The sequence below is a fragment of the Brienomyrus brachyistius genome, chromosome 7, assembly GCF_023856365.1.
Source record: "Brienomyrus brachyistius isolate T26 chromosome 7, BBRACH_0.4, whole genome shotgun sequence".
Classification (NCBI taxonomy): domain Eukaryota; kingdom Metazoa; phylum Chordata; class Actinopteri; order Osteoglossiformes; family Mormyridae; genus Brienomyrus; species Brienomyrus brachyistius.
The window spans coordinates 20029897-20053493 of NC_064539.1; the positions used below are offsets into that span (position 1 = coordinate 20029897).

The following is a 23597-nucleotide window of genomic DNA, read 5'->3' on the forward strand; positions in this document are numbered from 1 at the left end:
CTCATATTACAACCTTTAATCTTTCTTAAATTGTAAAATTAGTACTCATAGTCTGTTCATCCCAACACGGTGGACACAAAAGATACCATTTTATATACGTTTAATATTTGGAATGAAATAAATTGGATTGTTTGGGCAGATAAGATAAAATCTTGAATCGCTGTAAGAAGTGTGGTCCTCCTGGGAGGGTGAGGCATCTATTGCATGATTTAGGTTTAGCTGAGTACAATGTGAGCTTAGGTGGTATCTAATTTTTCATGCATCATATTGTCCATGCATTACACCACTGTATATATACAGTCTTTTGACAATATTTGCAAAAGCAACGTTATTCCAGTACTTCTTGGAGATCTTGCAGATAATATTAGCCAAATTTAGCCAAAATACCTCAGCATACCCAAACGACCACTGTATACCCAAATTACTATAATATAACTCATTATCTTGACAAGGACATTATTTTGGGTTGAGCATGGGGTGGGGGGTTGAGGTCTCCACTGATTTAAGGGGGTCCAGGGGGTTGTACTGGCTGGTTTTGGTTATTGAGGGTGGTTACTGTGTCCCTATTTCCCCCTAAATTTACACCCATGTACTGTGCCTAGTACAGTGCGTCCACTGCAGTTGTTATTTTACCTTTGATAATGAAATAAAAGCTGAGCATTCCAGGCTCCACACTGCATGCTGGTACCAGAGGGGGAAGCCTTGGCATCCCGCAGGATGGGCGGCATGTGTGCCACACTCACACGGGTGTGTGAACGGGGAAGCCAGCCGCTTTGTCAGACGCCCAGTCAAACAAACCCTTCCACTCCAGTGTTTTCCTCCTTACTCCATTCCCCAGAGTTTTAAAAAAAAATTATATTCCTTTTCTTCTAACCCATTTTGATTCTAAAAACTTGAAATCCATTTATTAAACATTCTTCTAATGCTGAGCAATGGGAATTACAAAGAAAACACTGATGCACACCCAGCTGCACTTTGTCTTTCTTATTTAACTGTTAACAAAAGCCCAGCGATGCCCCGAGTCTGAACATATAAGCTGGACCCCTGTTTCTGTAATTGATAATGTGTGGGATTTGAATTTTGGTGAATGTTTCATATTCAAATGTGCCAAAGACGACAAGAAAATCTAATGTTTTAAAGTAATGCTTTCCAGTGATAGCCCTGTACCTAATATATTTAACACAAACACATGCTATATATATATATCTCACGTTCATGTTTGCAAGGATTAGTTATGCTGATAGAACAAGGTAAAACAAGGGAAGAATCTTTTGAGAAAATAGCGATGTAGAGACACATTCACTCACACATTGAGGTTCCAGGTTTCCTTTGGTTTGTGTGCGGATGTCAGAATTAGAAAATCCATCAGATGCATCAAAACGTTGTAAAGCGACCGTTCTTAGTTGTATGAAACATATGCCGTTAGCTTGACCGCCCATTTATGAACACGTAACCTGTGACCTCTGTTCTCGGGTTTCAAGATGATTCTCTGCGTGGGGAAAAATGTTGAAATTGTGCTTCATTTTTTTTGTAAGAGATCAACGGCAACCCAGTAATTGTAATCACTTTACCCTTTGCATCATGGTTGTGACATGAGACATGATTCATTAGACAAACCACAAACGTCTATTTACCTGAGGGTTCCTAAATCACACCCCTAATTACTGTAGCGTCAGCTCATTAGCTTAATCACATCCAAGGTGCTATTAGACTGGTATGGAAGGAACAGAGGTACAGGGATTCAGCGTCTGGCAGAGACAGAGGTTTGAATCCCTCCACTGTTCTTTGCGTGTGGAACTTGCATTCCCCCCCCCCCCCCCCCCCCCCCCCCGTTTCCTCCAAGTTCTCTGGTTCCCTCCAGCAATCCAGTCATTTTCACTAAGGCTAACCGGTATTTATAAATTCTCCTTAGTGTATAGCCGTGTGCATAACTATTGCCTGAGGTGGAATCAACCCCGTTGTACCCTGTGCTGCCTGGCATAAGCTCCTGGACCCTCCCCTGAAACCCTGACCAGGAAATGTAGTGAGAAGATGGATGGATGGAAATGAAGCTCTGTGTAATGTGTGGAGAGGTTTCAAATGACCGGGGGCCTCTACCAATACCCCTCCTAAGGCCTAAACCCTCACAGACCTAACTGACATCACCTGGTAAGTAACAGAGTGCGAGAGGTCGCAAGGGCATGAAATGATATAAATAGGAATAAATAGGGACAGCACTTTGCGACATTACCTTGACAGCACCAAAGCGTGTTCCTTATTATATTATTGTGGGTAATTCCCTCAGATAAAGTTTGCAGAAGTGCAGAATTATGGAAAGTGTGCGTAAGTGGCTCGAAAAGTCTGCAAGAGAGCCTTCGTGCACTTAACAATAGGACAGCCCTAAGATCTCAAGACACAAGAATAACAGAATGTCATTTTAAAGACATGGGAACGGCCTGTTTATCAGTTCTGTCTATCCCCCGACCCTAATCAAAGATTAGGGGGGTGTTTTACGAAGCAGGATTTCTTGCTTAGCCAGATTACTTCTTAGATTTAAGGTAGTTTGGGCTAAATGTAAGTGAAAGAAGATTAAATCAATTTAGCCCAACAAGTTATCCGGCTAAGCAAGAAATCCTGCTTCATGGAGCACCCCCCATTAGTTAAAAGATGGACAGACTTAAGTTTATGTTTTGTTTATGTTTACCGTATAAAGATTTCCTTATTTCCCAGAGCAAGTGTCAAAGTGTAGCCAAACTCAGTAAGCTAAGCAGCAGATCCTTAAGTGTTACATATTAAGTGCTTCTGTACCCGGTAATTCACTTGGTAGTGACTCTGTAATTACTGGCTGTATTTTTGGTTTTGTGAATGGCGCACACTCAAACATTTAGGTGCTGGACCCAGCACCCTTTTCTCCTCCTGTCATTCACGTTTCTTCATTCCATGGGAGCAATTTGAATATAGTGGTTTACAATTTCTAATGAATTCCATCAGTGAGCCAGAGAAAAAAATAGCATTTTCAGTCAGAACAGGTTATTGTCAAGGAGCCCTGTGTAAATATTGTTTATTAGTCAGAATATACTGGCATACTTTGTAGCAGTATATGCATATGCATGCACACGCAATCAGTTCGACCACCCTGGGTGTCACAAAGGCTCACTAACAGAATGCAGATCCCAGGGTTACAGTGTCCCTGAACAGCAGAGAAGGCACCAGAACACTGTGGGGTCTCGTCTCAGCCACTGTGCGGTTTTATAGCTGAATAAGTTTAAAAATATCCCATTGTGCAAATAAGCAAACGGTGTAATTATGCTACATAAGTGATTTGGATAAAAGAATCCTCTGAACGGTGAAAATAATTACTGCATTGGCGGGAGCTACAATACTGTGAAAGTTCTGAGCCAGCTGGTCTGTCTAAAATCCAGCCTCTATGTCCTTGGGAATCGTTTATGGAGAATAGCTTCTATGCAAAACTGCAGTCAAACTATGTGATTATTTTTCCAGGTTTTGGCCCTAAATTTGGGTGCAGAGATGATCTGATCTCATATGGAATCTTGCTCTGGTTGCTTCTCAGCATCTATGATGAGATCTGGCAGGAACATCTGAAAAGAAGGGTCACTTTACAAAAAAGCCAACAGCCTCACAGCTTAAGACTCATGACACAGATTTCAACACCAAAGCACAGAAAATGCTCAGCATCTTCCCTTCCATGCGCATTCTCTATTATAATATCTGGTCGCTTGAAAATATTGTAATGAGTTCTCCAGAAGTTTTAGTCTATTGTAACTCTGATCAACCTCAAAAACAATGTATGATATACGTAGATGTTTCCATTGTCAATGGTCATTTTTATTGCTAGGTTCAGTTCCATCCATCGGCCGATGTTACAGTATCTGTAGACGAGAGGTCTCCATGTGGTTTGCAGTCTCTGATTGTCACAGCTTATAAGCAGTTGCTGATTGGTCTGTGTTTATTGAACACGGAACATCTGCACTGAACGATCATACAGAACACCGGCAAGGAATATTTGCATGGAACATCCATGTGGAACATCTGGAAACAATGTTTCCATGGAAAGCCTGTTCTGAATGCCAGGGCAGAATATCCACATTGAATACAGGCATGGGATGTCTGCCTGCCTTTTAAGACCAAGTGTGTTCATGCAAAGCAAGTAAATATCTCGGTCGAGACCTTATTCAATAATGACATGAGATTGTCTGGAGATAAACTCAGCGAAAGATCTGATACCAAATAATTTAAGACAAGTTCCACCGCAAATTTCATGCTACATTTGCTCCTGTCAGTCAAAACCAACGGATGCCCATATTGTACCACCAGCTGATATCCATGTGGTAAAAAAAAAATAAAAAATCTCGAGACATTGTGTTGAGCAAAGAGTGTGAGACTGCTACAAGTGGCCACTAGAGGGCGGTATCAGCCAGCACACTAAGGAAAGTGCAGTCGGCTGGTGATAAGGGCCTGGGGCGTTGGTTGGTGAGAAACATCATCATCAGCGCTGAGATGCCCAATCAGAATGCACTTTGGTAGGTCCACGGTGGTGTCAGGGTATCCAGGACAGTCAGCTGGCTTGCAGGTGTCTTGTCCGACAAACTGGAAATATAAACACAGTATTATGTTTCAGCCTTATAAAATATGATAGATCTATAGACAGATACTTCATTAATCCAAAAGGAAATTGCAGAAAGAGTCACGTGTGGCCCATATGGGGAAGAAACCTACGATCCTTGCCGTTATCTGCTCCAGGCAGATTAAATATTACTGTAGCAGCTGAAGTCTATCTTTAATGGGAAGTCAAATGAGAAAGTAAAATATTATCAGTCTGAGGCATATTATTTTGAGTTATTATTAGCACAGTATTTTAAATGCAATTGATTGAGTGTGATCATAGAAGATGGATGGGGGGATGAAGTCTGTGCATTTGCTTAATCGCCATTTACCCAAAGTAATGTAGAGAACTTCTTTCGTAAAATCAATCTGTCAGCAGTGTGCTGTCACATTATGCGATGAGTTTTCATTTTCCTAGAAAATGCAACTGTTGAGCCATAGGACCTCAGGGACAGGCAGACATTCACACTCAGCAGTGATCCCATTTCGAGAGCAGAGGTCTGATGCGGACAGAAACGACATTCAACGTTTTAGGCACTACTGGGGCGTTACAGCTCAGCTTATCTGACCTGCTGACATTATATCGGGACACTTAACCTATCTGTCGGGACACCCCACGCAGGCCCACCTGTATTTAGACAAACGGGGTCAGAAAGTAGAAAGTTTGGACTTTGCGATATAAACATTGCGAGAAATACGCATTTCAATATGCCAGTGTCCTCATGCGTACCTCATGCGTGATTATGTATATATGTAAAGTATATACATATTTGTATAAATGTGAAGTCCAACAGATGGAGGATCTACCACATAATCACTGACAAAGCCAATCCAAACGACGCTGAACAGTATCGATGAAAGTAGGATTCCAGTGGAAAAAAAAGCCTCACGATGGATGAATTATTATATCTTTCCATGACACAAGACAAGAGGATTATAAGAAGCAGCAGTTAGCCTGCGGCAGTCAAATTTAGAAGATGTACATGGTTGTGAAAGCATACTTAGCTATGTTTATACGGGAATTAAAAACACATGGTTCGTAATGATTTCTTTGTCCTGTCAAATTCAGTAGCTGTATTATTTTGTTCGGTGACACAGTCCAGCTCGGCTGAAGTTACGCAGTCAAACAGTGAGCTATAATTGCACTATTTTTCACTCTCTTTAGCTGCTGAAATGAGACCCCAATGCACATCTTAACCCAGATCACAGTTCCTACGTACGCTGACCTTTGACAATGGATCAGGCGCATCGTATCTCGCCTGTAGCCTGCTGAATGTCACAGGAGGATTGCAGATGTCCCTTTCAGACTGTTGGGGTGGCCCTTATTTAAGTTTAACCCATGTGTGTGTGTGTGTGTGTGTGTGGGGGGGGGGATTTGGCAACATGCAAAGGGCATAGGGCTTGAGGCCATGACTAAATTAGAATTTATGTCATTGAACTACTTCCTTCTCCATTTATATGTGAAGTATTTTGTGTACATATAGTAATAATGAAACTTCTAATGAAGTTCTCTTTTCCCCAACCACATCTTGCTCCCCCTGACACATGGACACAGATATAAGTCAGAGAAAGCTTGTCAGCAAAGGGCAGCCACTTAAAAAGGTGCCCATTGAGATTGGGGTCAAGGGCCTTGCTCAAGGGTCCATAGACAATTGACTATTCTGCTGAGGTTGGGCTTGAACCAGTGACCTTCTGATCATAGGCAAAGAGACTTGAGCCACACACAAACCCCCTCCCCCCCTCCCCCGAGGTATAGATGATGCTCATGCATATAGTGACACTTTCTAAGGATCCATTCATTCGCTACAGCAGCCTGAACTCCTTTCACACCAAACTAAATAGCGTCTCTGAACGTACTATTCCACAGACAATACCGTATCCAGCAGTTTGATTGTAATCCGTACTTCAACAGCTCTTTGAGAAGAGTCCAAAGTGAAAAGGAAAATACAAGCTGGGGAACCACCTAGTCTGTCTCATGGTTTATATATAGGATGCTGTTATGTGGATGTAAAAACTGCAATTACTTACTTAACCAACATCTGATTATACTCACTTGTGTGACTTATCAAACAAAATCGTGTTTCTTTTACAAAGAAGAAAAACGATCATCTGGAACACTTGCAAATCGTGATTCATAGATGATTTAAACTGATGCAGGTAACAAAGACTTATTTAACATTTCTTGTGTGTGATTATTCAAATGTAGCAGAAACGATCCTGAAAATGATAGCAACCCTAAGACATGGAGGTAAAAAGTCTGTCATTTCTTCTACAAAGTCGGGTAACATGGTAACGCCTCACTTCAGGGGGCTCACATAATGTACACGCTTACTCACTTCACCAAAAACCAAAGTGTTAGTTATGTACAGATCTCATGTTCGTGCATTTCATGCAGTTACTACATTTGTTCATGATTAGTATATGAGTAATAACTGAGTTACTAACTTACTTGTATCCCCTCAAGTATAGTGTTACTGAATGTTATCATAACACCTACTTCAAAGGAGAGCATTTGGTCTGAGATCAGCTTGCTATGTTTTTGAGTTTAGTAGGGGTACGCTCAGAAATTTATTAACGATTAAGGTGAATCTTAGTCCTTACCAAGCTAGTTATAGAAACTTGTGTCAGAATTCTGAATGTCATTTCACCTTTTATCTGGTGCATTTTCATAATCGGTCTTACTGTTGAGCATGTATCACCTTTGCTGTCAATGACTATTACCCCCTTATAAAACATCTGACTTTACCATATGTAAGGTTAAATTAAAGAATTCCACAAGTTTAATGTCCTTTTTGTCAAGTTTTTGCTATTCAGATCTGGCCGGATTCCATCTTGCCAGACGTGAATTCCTCTGGCTTTCACGTAGAGAAAACAATTTAATTTTCACTCACTGGGCCGAGAAACATCAAGAGAGATGACGCAGAGTACAAATAATTGCCTCAAAGCATTTAATAACTAAAATTAGCACCAAACAACCCCTGCAGGGAGCCAAGGTAAATGTTTCAGAACCCAAAGTAAATCACATTCAACCAACAGTGTCACTTAAATGTGTAAATACTGGCAGGTGAGCTTGTTGGTTTTCACACCTATCTACTCCCGAAGCTTAACTGGTCCAATTAATTAATGGACCATAAAATGTACAAAATGCTGCTATGATATTGTCTGAACAGAGTGTCCTTGAAAATCCTGTATTATTTGTAAAAGGTGAAAACCAACAAAACTGTATTTGCAATGGGCAGAATATTTGAATGGAAAAGTCTCAGATTAGCTACACTTGATACAGAATGGCAAAAAAAGTATGGGGGGGGGGCAATGTAAATGGTGCATGAGTTACGGGACGTGAGAACATTTACACGCGGCAAGCTGTGCCGATAAGGCATGCCTCACCTTCCCTGTGAGTCCTGTGGAAGTCCTAAGTCATCATCAGCCACGGTCAGACGGCAGGCGGCTCTGGCAGAAGCCCCCCCCTGGGGGCCCCTATCTCTTTGGGACCCGGGGAGCAGGGGCACCAGGATCTGAGGCCTTTGTAGAGTGTGGCGGACGGTAGCCAGGACCCCAGCAGCAGGCTCCGGAAGGCTGCATGATACTCGGGACTGTGGCAGTAAATGATGGGGTTGAGCCCCGAGTTGAGGTAGCCCATCCAGTTGAGTAGGCGGAAGGTCAGAATGGACAGCACTTCGCGTTTGTAGACGCTGACCACATTGGCCACAAAGAAGGGCAGCCAGCACAGGGTGAAGGTGCCGATGATAATGCCCAGCGTCTTCATCGCCCGGTGCTCTCCCACCGCTGCCAGGAGAGTTGACCTCCTCTTGCTCCTGCCCTGTTCTGCCTCGCCATGCCACGCCATCTCAGACGGGGCCTCCAACGCGGGCTTCTCCCGGAATCGCTGCCGGCTCCTCCGTATGAGGCGTACCTGGCGGCTGGCCACGAGGAAGACGTGGACGTAGAGGAAGGTCATGACCAGCAGGGGGACGTAGAAGGAGATCACGGAGGAGCCGACGGCGTACGCCTTGGTGGTGATGAAGTCGCAGCAGGTCGAGTTGTCGTAGCAATGATTCGCCTTGACGTCGTTGGCATCGCGCCACATCTGGCCCATGATTGGCACAAAGGAGATGAGTGCCGACACGAGCCAAACAGCAAATACAGCCAGCCGGGCTCGCCGCTTGCTGAGCAAGGCTTTGTGGCGGAGCGGCCGTGTGACAGCCACGTAGCGGTCCACGGCAATGACGCACAGCGTCTCGATGCTGGCCGTCACGCACAGCACGTCCACCGATGTCCAGAGATCACAGGCCATCCTGCTCAAAGGCCACTCCCCCGTCAGCAGTATAGCGGCCCCGGGGGGCACTACCGCCACACCGACAATAAGGTCGGCGCAAGCAAGCGATGTGATGAAGATGTTCGTGGTGGTCTGCAGCGAGGCATTGTGGGCGATGGCCGTGATCACCAGCAGGTTACCCAACACGATGGTGATGGTGATAAAGATTATGGCCAAGAGCAGCGTCAGCCATAAACCAGTAGCCAGAGGATACATTTCTGTCTCGGAGTTTGACATGTTATGGCGCATGTCCATTTTTTTAGTTGGTCAGCAGTTTAGTTTGTCAGTAAATACGAGAAACCGGGGTGGAAAAAAAAAGAAAAATATCTGACACACAAAAAGTTATTCTGGAAGTCCTGGGGTAGAAAAAACGCCATTTTTCCAAAGCCTAATGGCCCAAATACATAAATGACAGCAGGTCAATTAACCTCTCTGGATGTTGTAAAACAATATTTTAAATTTTTATCCAGTCCTAAAAGTACAAAACTTTAACCACGTATTGAATTTAATTCACGGAGGACAGAGGAAATTAACAAAATACATTCTCGGTTCTCCATTTCTCCTGCAATCAACGCATCACGGATTCGCCTTAGTTGTCGCACTCACGTGAACTACAGATGATATGAACGTATCCAGCATTCGGACGATGTATCCTTATTTTTGACTTTATATGCCGGTTTTATCCATAAACGGGTGAGAAGATCTTTTTCGAGTTATAGTTCAGGAAAGCAGTGCTGGGCTGTGTGCAGTGGCGCTGCCGAAGCATAAAGGTGCAGACTGCGTGTGAGCATCGCGCTCCCACTACTGCTCGCAGGACTCCGAGTCTCTCGCTCGCGCTTTCCGAGTCGCACATAAAGGTACCGGCCATTCGATGCTATTTTGCGACTTTTCATTGGTTGTCAGCCAAAGGAGGGGGCAGTCATGTGGGCGTGGCCTCGGAATGCCTGGTCTCTGACGCTTGCAGTAGTGTCAGTGTGCTACACTGTAAACATCTGGAGTACGGGCTATGTTACTGTCAACTTGCATTAATATTTATTCTAGTTATTGGTAGTTTCACTGTTTGTATGACCTAATCTACTGTCTGGTGTTTATTCCTCACTTTCATCGTTTAACACGGGCTGTTTCAGACAAGTTTTGCACAGCCTGTTCCGAGTATTTTTAGGAGTTCTCATGGCGAACACATTTGGTCCACGTACACTACCAATGTACCGATGTCCCCTGTTATAAGGATCTGGCTTTATAAATAGTTTTTTGGTGAGATCAGGGGACCCTTTCTGTTGACGGTTCTTATGAATTTGGACGGTTAATGAAACAGTATTGGCAGTACATGTAATTTTTCACTAGTTTTACTCTAAAAAAAAAAAACCTGTCAACCGCTTTAAAAAGCAGTGGTCGATAACGAGACAGCAGCATCTTTTTGTTTAAAAGTCTGGTTTGAAGCGTTATCTCCAAAAATCAATCAAACCCTAGACAAAAGAAGTTTTTTTTTTTTTACCATATTATATCAAGTGTACTTCGTGCTGCTGTGAGCAGAAATGCATCTATTTTTTTTCTTTACCTCTCTGTAATTCTTAAAACCTTTGCAGACACGCTTAGTTACGGTTATTTGCTGATAAATCCGTGTCAGTTTCTAGCACACTAAGCTGTTTGGGATTTGTTTCGCGGTGGAATGGCTTTCATTAGTCCGTGTTGTGTAACGCCACCGGAGGAATGTAGATTGACATTCATTCAAACGATCTTATGATAATATTACCAGAACATGAAGGACTCGGTTCTTAAAACGGGGAAAAGTCGTACATTGGACTGTGGCCTGGTTGGGCATCTGTGAATACGAGGGAGCAGCCTATGGAAAAGTTGTGTAAAAACAGCCCGCTATTACAATATACGGACTTGCTGTGGAAATGCTTATGTAACAAACACTTTTCCCCTTGTTTTAGCTGTAGGAATTGATTTTCTGGAGGCCACGTTGCGTGCTCGAAAGTCTGGAAACATAGTTCTTAGTCCCGAACCCGATGAGCTTTGACTGAATGGGTGACTGAATGGAGGAACGTCGCCTTTCACATGAAGTAAAACATGCCTGCCAGTAGTCCAGTGGTCGCTTAGTTGTTGGATGTTATTATTTTGAATTTTTTGTAAAATACAATTGATATGATTTGGTCGTGCTATTTTTTTCATTTATTTATGTAAATTTAGTTCAACCCCGCTTTATAAACCAGGAGGGAATTCTGGGGGCTTGATTCATTTTGACAGCCAGGGTGGTGGGGGTAGGGGTTCCCAGAAACATATCCGTCCTCACTTCACCCCCCAACGCCAGCAGCCCTGGTGTAAACGTCTTAGCTGGCATTTATATACCTGGGTTATACTCACAGCTATCCTTATCAGGTTAGGGTTTTAAACCTTCTCCAAGGGTTCTACCGACATTAAAACATTAAATTGAAGCAAGTAGTTACTTGGTTTCAAGTGAATCCAGAATGAAAGAAGTAGGACACAGAGATATATCAGCAACATCTGGTTTTTCTTGGAGGCGGAGGCCTCTGATTATCTTCTCATAAAATGTCCCACCAAGGCCTCTCCTGATTTTGTGGGGCCCAAGGCAAAGTGTCAGAATTGCGTCTGACGTGTATAGAACCCCTGTGCTTTTGTGTGGGTAGTCAGGATCAGTCCCCATCTTGTCCCATTTGGTCCATTTTTTTCCCCATTTGTCCTGCAGGTGTTGCTGGCCATCCTATACTGTCCTGTGTTTAGTACCTTTCCGTCCTGAGTGTTTCTCTCTGCTACCCAGGCTGCCGCATGCTTGAACGGGCTGAGTCTGCAGTGGAGGACCATATAACCTTACCATCATGGGTTTGAGGCTTGAGTTCTCTGCCCCAGTACTCAGTTGGATATACCCCCATGTTAATTAAGTCCTCCTGTGTTTGTACTGCTGTGCTGGGTCTTGTTTTACGCATTTGTTCTTCGTTATCCCTATTTGTAGCTGTAATGGAATCTGTAATGATCTTATGTAATCTTTGTTCCAATGCCCCACATTTGTTCTTTGTTTTGCCCTCGTCATCAGGGCATATGTGCCTGCCCTTGTCCAGTTCCTCTGTCAGTCATTGTTTGTAAGTATTGGAAGTGGCTGTGCTGTAGGTGTTAGAGTTCTTATGTCTGTGTTCACTGTGGATACCTCTTTTTGGTTAGTTAGCTCTTTGTACCCCTGTTTTGGTTCTAGTTAGTTGTAGCCCTTGTTCTGACTCATCGAGGGTCCTATTTATTTCTGGTGTCTTTTGGGTTCAGTTGACAATAAAACTTCCCTTGTGTTCTGAAAGCCGCCTGGTTGACAGTCGGTAATGCTGTCAGGTGTGGCTCATGTAGGCCAGAGATCTGTATTACAAAACAGGATTTCTTGCTTAGCTGGATAACTTGTTGGATTTAAGGTGTCGCATTTTAAATAGGCATTATCTTCATTCACTTGCATTTAGCCCAGACTACCTTAAATCCGCCAAATTATCTGGCTCAGTAAGAAATCTTGCTTCTTGATACTGGGCCGAGACCAGCCGCTCTGGTGTTCCTGTGTGTACTTCCGCTTTAGATATTTCCCACACCCGGTCCATGCTCTGCATTGTGTGTTGTAGCAGTGCACTGAAAATGCATTTTTTAACCTAATTCAACATTCAGCATTGGCCTAGTTTATAAACCATGGGAACCCATGTGTGACAGGAAACTCCAAGCAGAAGGTTAAACACAGGTGGTACTCCTGAAGATGGAGACGTTTTGGCAAACAATCATCCAGACTGACGGACAGCTGCAGGGTCTACGGGAGTCGATGTGACAGACCTGCCTGACCTCTGCCAAGAGGGGGCACCCACAGTGAACACGGCCCTGCAGACGATCAGCTGCCTCGTACCAGCTGAGGTATTTCCTGTGTGGGAACCCACAGCGGCACCAGAAGAAACCCAGGAGGGTAACTCTCCTCCGTTTGCGAAAGCCATTGTAAGTTCATTCCCACGCTTAGTGCTTCTGAAATGTTCGTACAGGCAAAAAAAAAAAAAAGCTTATTTACTGATTTCTATGTCATTAGTACCAGACTCGATGATTTCACCTCACTGATGTTTCGGCAATAAGGTGTTTGATGAAAGTGACCTTACCAGTAGGAATAACAAGATGGAATAGCTGCAAAGCATGTGGGATGTTAGCTAAGGCTGTTCTGGATTGATGTGTGATGTGTATGGCCAGTATATTTTCATCCATCCATCCATCTTAATGCTTAATGCTTCCCCTGGTCAGGGTCATTGGGGGCCTGGAACCTATGCCGGGCTGGTAGGCCAGTTCAGGTGCATTCGTCAGTCTTTTACCCTTAACTGCTCACATGCTATTAGCGCTATTGCAAAGTCATCACTTGCGAATGCAAAGACTGCTGACTTCCTATTTTGTCCACGTTAGTTAAATCTGGAAGCTGTTTCTGAGCTGAATTCTGTGTTGAGTTCTGAGTTGAGTTCTTTGTTAAGTTCTGTATGAGAATGCATTATACAGAAATTATACTATTTCGCAGATTGTATTAAGACATACAGTTTGAACGAGTACTGTATATTTGGTGGTCTATGTCCCAGGATGGATGACTCTTACTGTTGTAACTCTGGGCAGGATCTTGGAGAGGTCTGAAGTCTGTCCGAGGCAGCGTAGAGGTACAACCTGGCCAGGATGCTGGGCCATCAAGGACTCGACTGGGATTCAAGAGCTTTGTTTGTCATTTGCAAAGTATATAGTTCAACTATAACCTGTAGTGAAATGCTAGGGGCAACACAGCTCAAAGTTCATGGTACATGAGTAAGGAGCGACCAATTAATTGTTAAGTAGTTTGATGGCCTGAGGATAGGCCGTCAGATTGCACACACTCAATTTTACACTATTGACAATTTAGAAACAGCAGTTAACTTAAATGTATGTGTTTGGACTGGGGAAATAAAGTGGAATACCTTGAGAATGTGCAAATGGGCAAATTCTACAATAACAGAACCTCAATCCAGCCCCAGGCCTGAAATACCTGCCTGCCTACATGCGATAGGGTTCTGTTGCTTTGCATCTGACAGTCCTACATGTTGCCAGAGAACATTCTCAACAAAGCACTTGAATAGTTTCTTTCTGAGCATTTTCCAGCAGGTGCTAGAGGAGGCCAAATCCATTCCACAGTTTTCTCGCTTCTATGCCTTCAGGACATGCTTGTTCTTTGAGGTCTTCAGTAATTGGCCAAAAGTTTTTGTGGGAGAAGCGGTTCTCCATCAGGCCTTTACCACCACATCACAGAAATGGACTGATTACATGCCAGCTTCCTCCCCTGGGTGGCCTGTATCCCAATTGCCTGCCGTTGTTCCCAACGATTTCACAGGAGCAGCTGCCATGTTGTGCGGCTAACTGCTAATGTTCCGCCCATTCGACACAGGGGAACGCTGCACGTCTTTGGAGACCTTGTGGAGCTAGTTAACTGACTGTGAGAAGCTAAGGTTTGACGATGACTCACAGAAGTGTGCCTTGGCGGGAGTAGCGACCGACCGCAGCTGTGTGGAAGAGGAGAAGAGAGATTTAACATTCTGATATATTGAAGGTGTTTGGAGATCAGGGCTGGTTTCAGCAGATCTTTCATTGTGACCAGTCTCATATTTGTAAACATTCTGGAAAATGAAGACACTATTGCATAGAAGTAGCACCAACACAGCGATCTATGTCGAGTCCTCAGAACGGAAAACAAGAAGCGGAACATACCGTAAGTCACAGAAAGAGTTTGTTCTCTGATGGTACTATAGCTCTGGGTTAGGCAGTCACCTCCATGTCTTACTCATTAAGGACACCAGTTTATTTCTGTGACTGCCAGTTTCCCAGAATGCACAGTACCATACAGCCCAAAGTACCGGAAGTGTTACATCATAATTATTGATGGTACAGTATTATTATTACTATTATTATTATTATTATTATTATTATTATTATTATTATTTCATGTTTCATAATGAAAGTGTTAAAGAAAAATGGAATATTTTGCTGTTGTGTAGGATGTCACTTAGCACCTGTTGTCCACAAAAAACATCAGATACCTGAAGCTCTTTTCTAGGAGTCTGCTTTTGAGAGATTTTCTATTGCAGTGGGTGAATGCATGGATATTAAAAGAATTGTATGTGGCACAGGGTGCGTTATTAAAAGAGGCCAGAGGTGGAGATTTCAGGTTCAGAAAGTACAAATCCAGACCAGGATTTTTTTTCAACCAACCAGTTGAGTACCCTTTGAATTGTGACTCTTTATGCTCAACTGGTTGGTTGAAACAAAATCCTGGTCTGGATTTGTACTTTCTGAACCTGAAATCTCCACCTCTGAAAGAGGCCAGTGAGACCTTGACTGCACTAGCTGATTATGTTTTATTGGTCAAATCACATGGCACTCACTGCTACTTTGCATATAGGAAGCAATGTTTATTTTCCATGGGATTGTCTGTCACCAGAAAACCTGCAGGTTTGATTATATATTTCCACATTACGTTAATCAAGACAGGCAGAAAACACTGAGAAAAAGCATTGAGCAGAAGGATTTTCCAACTTATTGATATGAAAATCCTGTGTAGTTATGTGTACTACAACTGTGTTTGGTGCATGGAGTTTACAGCAGAGGAAGTGAATTGTGGCCTGCTTTGCCACAATTTCACTGCCATTGTACTGAACAAAAGTATATGTGACACATAAAAGTCTTGAATCTTGAAATAGATGTTGAACTGACGTGTTCTGATGTTCTTGCTGGAAGGGAGTACTCTCTTCAGCCATTCATGTACAAGATGTTCTCTGATGTACTGGTGCGATACAGATAGATGATCTGGATTGTACTGGTACATTAAAAACGGATGTTCTAGCATGATATGGATGGTATAATTACATTATAAAAAAAAAGTTCATGTACATTTTCTCACAAGCCTGCTAGCTACCCACTTCCTGCCTCACTGGGCTTAGACGGCTCAAAAGTGCCAACGCCTTCAGAAGTGATATGCTTGCGTGCACGCTACCTTTGATGCGACCTCTTTTCTTGTGCTGTGACTTAGAGGTCACACGAAGAACTGACATGAGTCTGATTTTTTATATTTCTGCGGTTTGGGTTCTTGTTCTGTTTAGACTGTCGTCCTCTCCTTGTGAGTTATGAATCAAATCGATTCTTGATTGTCCGCTGTTCTTGTCGACAAAATTGTGCTCTAATAGTAATTGACAGTGTAGTGGCCAGAACGGTGTTTAAATCTCCCGATTCGGACTCAGAGCTTTCAGACAAACACATTTATTGGCCTTCATACACATGAGCAAAAGCACCCCAACCTGGGACATCCATCGATTGTGCCAGGCCTTCTGCCCACTGTGCAGTGAGACCTGAGAACAGTTCACTGCAGGAAATGGGAAACCGGTGGGTCTTTAGATGGACAGTAAAACTAGGGCAACTCACAGAAAAGCGCAAAAACAACATACCAGTCGCGCAGCACGCCAGCTGTGGAATGCTAGATAATCAGGACCATGAATCCAGGAACAGGACACTGGCTAAACAGGACCAGGAATTCAGACCTAGAGGCCGGTCAACAAGAAGCATGAGCCCTAAGACAGTTACACCGAGACTCAAAACCACTAAGTCTGTTAGCCTGCTCTAAACACAGGAGTAACACTGACCAACTACACCCGTGTTTTCCATTCTGGTCCTCGGAGATCCACAGGAAATGTGGACTTTCTGGCAGGGAGCTGGGAGGGAGCAAAAGCTTGGATTCGAATGCCACTCTGTGCCTTATGCTGCAGGAGTCATAACAAAGCAAAATTCACTGCTCTGTTTAAATACGTTTGATCCCTAATTGCTACCGGCACAGAGCGAGATCGTAGAGCAGGTTCAGTTCTCTGATTACTAATCAGCAACAGGTGTGACAGTATAATAGATAGAGCAGTTGACTTGTCGTCCCCCAAATTCATATCTTTTTTAACCGAATTACTAAACAAGCAGCCGTATAAGTAAATGAAGGCGAAAATGCATGTATAGAATGTTGAGATTTTATTTATGTATAGAATGCCTTTATTGTCATTGTGTAAGTGATATCAAGTGTAACAGAATATAACCCTTGTAACACCGTCTTGCTCACCTATGAGATGCATACGTATATATCGATGAGTGCAAACTTTGGGGCACAATATCATCCACTTAGTGCACTTGTCCAGCGCACCTGGACGTGTCTGAGAGTCAGAGCCTTGCTGAAGGGCTCGACACGATATCGTTACTGTTGGTGCCACAGGATTTTGGGCACAGAGTAACACCATGCGGAGCCAGTCCTTACCCCCTCATCTGGACAACCAGTGAACCACTTTAATGAGCCTAACATATGGTCTGGTCACGGTCTCTGATTAGCTGGATATTAAGTCTGTCAGTTAGTGTGACACATACTGATAAAAATTCAATGAGGACTATTATTACTCAGGAAATGGCTAAAAGACGTAAGGACTGACCTTCGGGCCAATCAGCAGAGAGCTTGGTATGACATCTGCATGCAGAGCTGTATTCCACAGAGCATGCCCGTCGATTGGGCTCTGTGCTTTAATGGCATTTCTTCATGGAACACTCTGAGCTCACGACTGGAACCTGATGATTCCAACAGGAGCTAAAACACTTGTGAAAACAGATTGGATGGTTATTAAGACATACAGTTTATTTTGTGTAACTCAAACTTATGTTCTCAGTCTCACCACTGTTCTTACAGAGAGGCTAAAAGGAAGAAGCTGTGGTTTACAATATGGTTTTACCTTAGAGAAGGACCAACAAATTTTTATTGTGTCATTGTTAGGAGTGAAAATAGAGCGTGTTTGCTTTTGCTCTGTCAAAAACGAGAGTCCAGCCAGTCTCTGGGTATCTCTCCCTCCTTCCCTGAGTTCATAACCCCTGAACGCTGGTGATCTCTCATCTCTTAGGTCTCATTCTTTGCTCCGCAATTGGGAAGAGTCTGCCTTGTTCTAATCCTCCACTGCTGATACACCATGGGTGGGAAATCAGATAATCAGACAATGTGCTTGTGGACGTCCTAGTATCGAGTAACTCCTTAGCAACCCTTGAGCAACAAGCATTATGGAGATGATCCCCCCAAAACAATAGCCCTCCCCTGATTTAAAGACTCACTGCACTTGCTGGAGGACTTGGGTAAAAAAAAGGAAGAAATACCTTATTGCCTGATGTTGGTAGCGGAATCTGTGGTGATGTAGATCTTTGTCAACTGTGCAGACAGATCGCGGTTAGAACACTGGTACGGAACAGGAAATGACAAAGGTTGCACAAAAAAAAATGTTGCCACTTAAAACATTCACCACAGTTCTTGAAATAGTTGTACTTTTCCGAGACCTTTTCTATTCATAAGCCCATACGACCATTAATACCTTTGTCTTGACACTTTTTCCAGCCGAATGGAATAAGACGCAGCAGAGGAACCAATGCAATAAGCGAAGAGTATTATCTTACATTAATTTAGCTTTGTGGAGCAGTTCTGAATCACAATTGCTCAAGAGCACCTCTGATGAAAACCAAAATCTCCCAAACCGAGGTCTCACTCCAGCCTAAACCGGGGGGGACTGCATAGGGGCCCACGTAGGGGTGGTGTTTGGCATAGATCTGGAGGTGCAGGTTAAAAATGGGACCCCATCAAGTTAAAATCCTGTGTCTGACGGACGAGCAGTCGGCTGGCCTTCTTTACAAAGGCCTTTAGACTCTGCTTTATTTTCAGCAGTAATGGGGTCTGACAGAGAGCGAGGGAATGTCTGCAGCACCTTCTGATCGATGGCCTCATGGGCTCTTGTCCATTGACCATCTAATTCATGATCCTTCTGCATCTGTGCCGGCCTGTTTGAGGAATGCATTTCCTTTAACCATCTCAGGATCGTCTGGTTCCTGTAGTGTTGCCTGAAAAAAATCTGAGACAATATTTTGTCTATTTGGTGGCAGAGTGGTTCAGTGATTAGCACTGGATAGCACTGGATAATAGTGGATTGCACTGGATAGCACTGTTGTTTGTGCTTCTGGGGTTGGGGGGTGTTTATTCTACCTCCACTGCCTGTGTGTGGATTTTGTATGTTCTCCCTGCATCGTGCTTGCATGTTCTGTGTTGAGTTAGCATATTCTACCCATATCAGGTTTCCATATAACAGAAAGTTATGCTAAATTGCTAAGTAGCTTCTCTAAATTTTGCCCCTAGTGTATCATTATGTGTGTGTAGGTGCCCTGCAAATGACTGGCATCCTGTCCACTGGATGCCCCCCCCAAAGACCCTGACAAGGATAACCTTTTGGATGACACAAAGTCATTTGTCCATTTATGCAGGCAAGTGTCCTGCATGACTTTTCTTTAGCACCTCGATTTCTTGACGATCGTAATTCATCACGTTCTTCAGATGTCTGTGAGCTATTCTAAAAATGCTGTGCATTTCCTTGACTGGCCTGTAGTAGGCACTATTGTTTGCCTAATGGAAACCAAACATGCTGTCATGTTCACTGATGCTCAGGTATTCAGGTGGCCTGGCTCAGATCTGTGTATGTAAGGTGTACCTATTGTCTTCATGTCTGTGTTGGTTTCCTTCAGGTACAGCAGTTCCTCTTAAATGGCTTTCTCTGGGTTGACATAAAGGTGTGTGTGTGTGTGTGTGTGTGTGTGTGTGTGTGTGTGTGTGTGTGTGTGTGTGTGTGTGTGTGATGGTCTGGTATGCCCCCTGGCGTATACCTAGATTCCTGGGATTGTCTTCAGAGCAGCATGACCCTGAAATGGATAAATGCTTATTAATTGTAAATTAGCCCACAGTGCAAAAACTTTCAGTAATTCTATTTAATTTACAAAGGTTTACGAAAGTAAAATAACTTTTATGCTACAATATAAATACATAAAAGTTGACTGCATGGAAGTGAAGTATACACACACACACACACACACACACACACACACACATATATATATATATATATATATATATATATATATATATATATATATTTCACTGAATATGATGAGAATCATATGTTCAACCTTAAGACTTCTACTTGTTCAATACAATAGGAAATAATAATAAGCAGAATATGACTGAGAAAGTAGCCAAAGAAATATTAAAGATGATTACGAAAGACTGTACACAGGACCCCTGAAATCTGCTTTGGCGTTAATCACAGCAAGTCTTTCTGGGTGCGCCTCTGCTGGCTTTGTGTAGACTCCTGCTGTCATTCGCTCCTGTCCTTTTAGACAGGACCGCTCACATTCTCCCTGGTTGATCGGGGGTCATTTACAGTCAGAAGTTTGTGCCGTGATTTGTTTACTTGAGTTGGCATTCACAGTCAAGCGACCCCCCATCTCTAGGAAGGGAATATGAGGAGAGTGCTGTGTTGCCTGAGATGGGCATCTGGGCAGTAAGGGGAATGAGACCATCACAAGGGTGGCTGTCGTTGGCAGGTGGCAACCTGCTGCTGTGCTCTTGATCCAAGCTGAACTGTCAGTTAACATCCATATGTAAGTGTTGCAGGTCACTTTGTGTATAAGCATCTGCTAGGATGTGATACGGTTTAATATTAAAACTGGTCCAAAATCTGGTCCAAACTTCACAGACAGTTGGCCCCGACATTTGGGCTGAAATTCATGATAAAAAAGTGTGTGTCAGAGCATGTCCAGGGGCGATACCCCCAAGAGTCCTGTTTCTCGAGCCGGGACTGTGTAATTGTTACAGATGGACTTGTGTGTGACTGATGGGTCACACAAGCACTCTGCACTGCAATGCGCTTTGCTCTCCATTGTGAAATCGCATGTCGGCCAAGGCCGCATTTTTGAAAACAGCAGAGGCTCCCTATGTCCTGCAGCAGCTCATGAAACTGCCACGTTTTCAGAATTATGATTTCTTGATTGCAGTCATACATTCAGCACCTACTGGTCAATACCTCCCACTCCTTCTAGTTGCCTTCTAGCCAATCGGAAACCAGGAAGCTACACCTCACCATTGTGCCCAATTCAGTGTCGGCTTTGCTGTGTCCCTCTTATTTTTCAGCCTGAGGGTTGTAGCTTTGGGCAGCGTAGCCTGAAGTCCATAGCTGGTATACAGACATAGAGCGACTTCTTTCCCTGCCCTGAATAGCTATTGGAAGTCATTTCCTGAGGCATTTAACTCTTTCTATGGGTGGGGGTGGGGGGGGGGAGAGAGAGCTGGGGGCCCTTACAAATTAGTGAATTAAAGCTGAAGTTCCAGGCTGTCATGACATGGTACAAGTAAGCCAAGCCAAGGCCTGGTGGTGAAAGGGGCGTGGCAAAACAAAATGGACCAATGACAAAGCAGAAGCCTTCTGATCTGCCAAACAAGTCTGAGGCTAAATGTGGACAAACCAAGTTGGACGTGTTTGCTTTCCTTATGTCACAATAATGAACCTAGACAGGGACTATAAGCTGAAGCAGCATAAAAAAAGCAACATTACATACCCCCACTAACTAACAGAGATGAATGACTGAATTTCTGCAGGGTTTTTAAACATGTTTACAACGGATGTATTCTAGAACCACGCCTTTGGGATTGAACCTGTCACTTGCTAAGCCGTTAGCATGTTTTTATATGTCTAGTGACAGCGCCGGATTTAAAATCACTCTAATGGCTCAGCACAATAAAAAACAACATAGTCAATTTCCACAAGTTGCTTCACTCACACCGTCGTCAGTAATGGAGAGGCTCATCGGTCCAGCAGTGAACAGATTAACGAGTTAAAGGCTATGAAGGTTCCCATTGTATTGGAATTAATTGTCTACAGATGTGAAATAAGGATAAACTAATATAAGCCGCTGATCCCCGGGGCTTCCATCTACACTCCAGATTTTTCTGTTGGCTTGAGAGCCTAAATTACATCTGTCGGGCTTGCTGTGGACAAAGACGCGGGACGGGGGCCAGGATCGTGTCGCCCTCGGCAGCAAAGTCATATAAATCGCTTATTTGGATTTATCAAGGAGAGTAATGCACCATGTCTAGTCTGGAAAGAAAAACCAGGTGGATTCTTATGATGGATTTATTTGCTTATATTACATCATTTCTTAATAGATGCACTTAACAATTCTGTGCGAGAATGATTTATTATTCCTAATTAATGAGAAGAAACATTTTTTGCCGTTTGGGGAATTTATAAATGGACCGAATGGAGTTTAATTAACTGCATATTGCTTTGTAGTACTTCTGAGCAAATAGACCTTCCATTGCCTTCTAATTGCTAATAAACACAGCATTTAGGTAATCGCTTTAAATGGTGTCAATTAAAGCTGAGGCTCGCTGTAACAAACAGCAGAGTACACTATGGTCCCAGAGGTGACCAGGGGCTGGAAATGTGAGCGAAAGATTGCAGATTTGAGAATCAGGAAGATTACTGCTGTCACAATTATCCACTTCTTTAGTAAAACACCCAAATTAATAAGTGGGTACAGTGTCAAAATTGAGAGTCCTTCGACGAAAGCACTTGGAAAGTAACGATAATGAGAGCAGAAAGATTTATAAGTCAATTAACATCATCAATATTTATCTGATGGAAACTTGCTGCCAGATGACCTTTGACCTTTACCCTCCCCATCAAGAAACATACGGTTTAGTGTTTAATGTGTGACGTCTTGGTCGAAAGACATCACCTGTGGCCTTTAGCATCTAAGCTCTTAGTGTGAAAGCACAACCTTGCAGTGGTCTACAAAGACCCACTGCCTGCTTTTTTCTCTCTCACCTGATTCAGTTTTTCCATGTCTAACGTAGCATATAGTTTGGGCTTCATGGTCCAGGCAAACAGGAAACACCTCTTCTAGGCAAGAGGTATCGTGTCGCTCTCCATCCGCCCATCTGACCGTTGAGCTGGAGCGTCGTCTTCGTCAGTGTGCTTGTCTAACACAGTTGTTTCCTTTTTTCTCGTGGTACCTCATGTCTCCTCCTAGGCTGAGATCAGAGCTAATGGACACCTCCCACTCGTAACCTCCTACAATCTTCAGGGGCCATTATTAATTAGACAGACATGAACTAGCCTGTAACAGGCCAGCCCTCCATTAATGTTTTGTCATCTCTTAGCTATGTCAATGATTTAAGCTATATAATATGTACCTAATGCATGTGTTCATATGGTGAGATGAGCTAAACACATTTCGGTCCGCTTGGGGAGGTATCCTCTGAATCCGGGGGAGTGTAGAATGTCACTCTTGGGTCCTTGAGCAAAATTCTTAATCTCCAGTTGTTCCATGGAGAATCTGACCCCTCTTTCACAAGCGATGCGTGTCAATTAGGGTAAAAAACATCTGCTCAACAAACAAAACATATTCCCATTTAAGAGTAAGGTTTTAAAACCCAGGGGCTGGCATTGTTTATTTGTTGGAGAGTGTTGGCATTGCATATGAATAATTTTGCAGGGATCCGCAAAAAAAAAAAAAAACGTATGTTCAGGTGTTAAGTTATGTACATACAAGTCTAGGTGTGTTATGTACATATATATGTACGTAATAACTGACCATAATTACTGAGGATGCAAAAAAATGATGTTTGTACCCACACCAGTGCGTCTCCAATTTTCATGTATATTTATGCATGGCCTTCATGAACCCAATCGAAATCGATCTGGTGATTAAAGTTCCAAAATAGGCTCATCTAGCCCTGAGAAAAATGGGTCAAGTGCGTCAGTAACAGCAT

General features: G+C 43.2%; 1 protein-coding gene across 1 annotated transcript; it reads right to left on the reverse strand.

Annotated features, from left to right (window-relative positions):
* Positions 1 to 3023: 3023 nt before the first annotated feature.
* On the reverse strand, positions 3024 to 9745 carry LOC125746565 (beta-4C adrenergic receptor-like). Its single transcript, XM_049020687.1, has 2 exons — positions 7990 to 9745; positions 3024 to 4587 (listed from the first exon to the last, which is right to left on the reverse strand). The coding sequence occupies exon 1, from the start codon at positions 9170 to 9172 to the stop codon at positions 8036 to 8038; it is 1137 nt and encodes a 378-aa protein (XP_048876644.1). The 5' UTR covers positions 9173 to 9745; the 3' UTR covers positions 3024 to 4587; positions 7990 to 8035.
* Positions 9746 to 23597: the final 13852 nt, after the last annotated feature.

What these genes read in the sequence shown, in the direction of transcription:
- LOC125746565 (XM_049020687.1), bottom strand. Translation starts at nt 9,172, where the DNA reads ATGGACATGCGCCATAACATGTCAAACTCCGAGACAGAAATGTATCCT.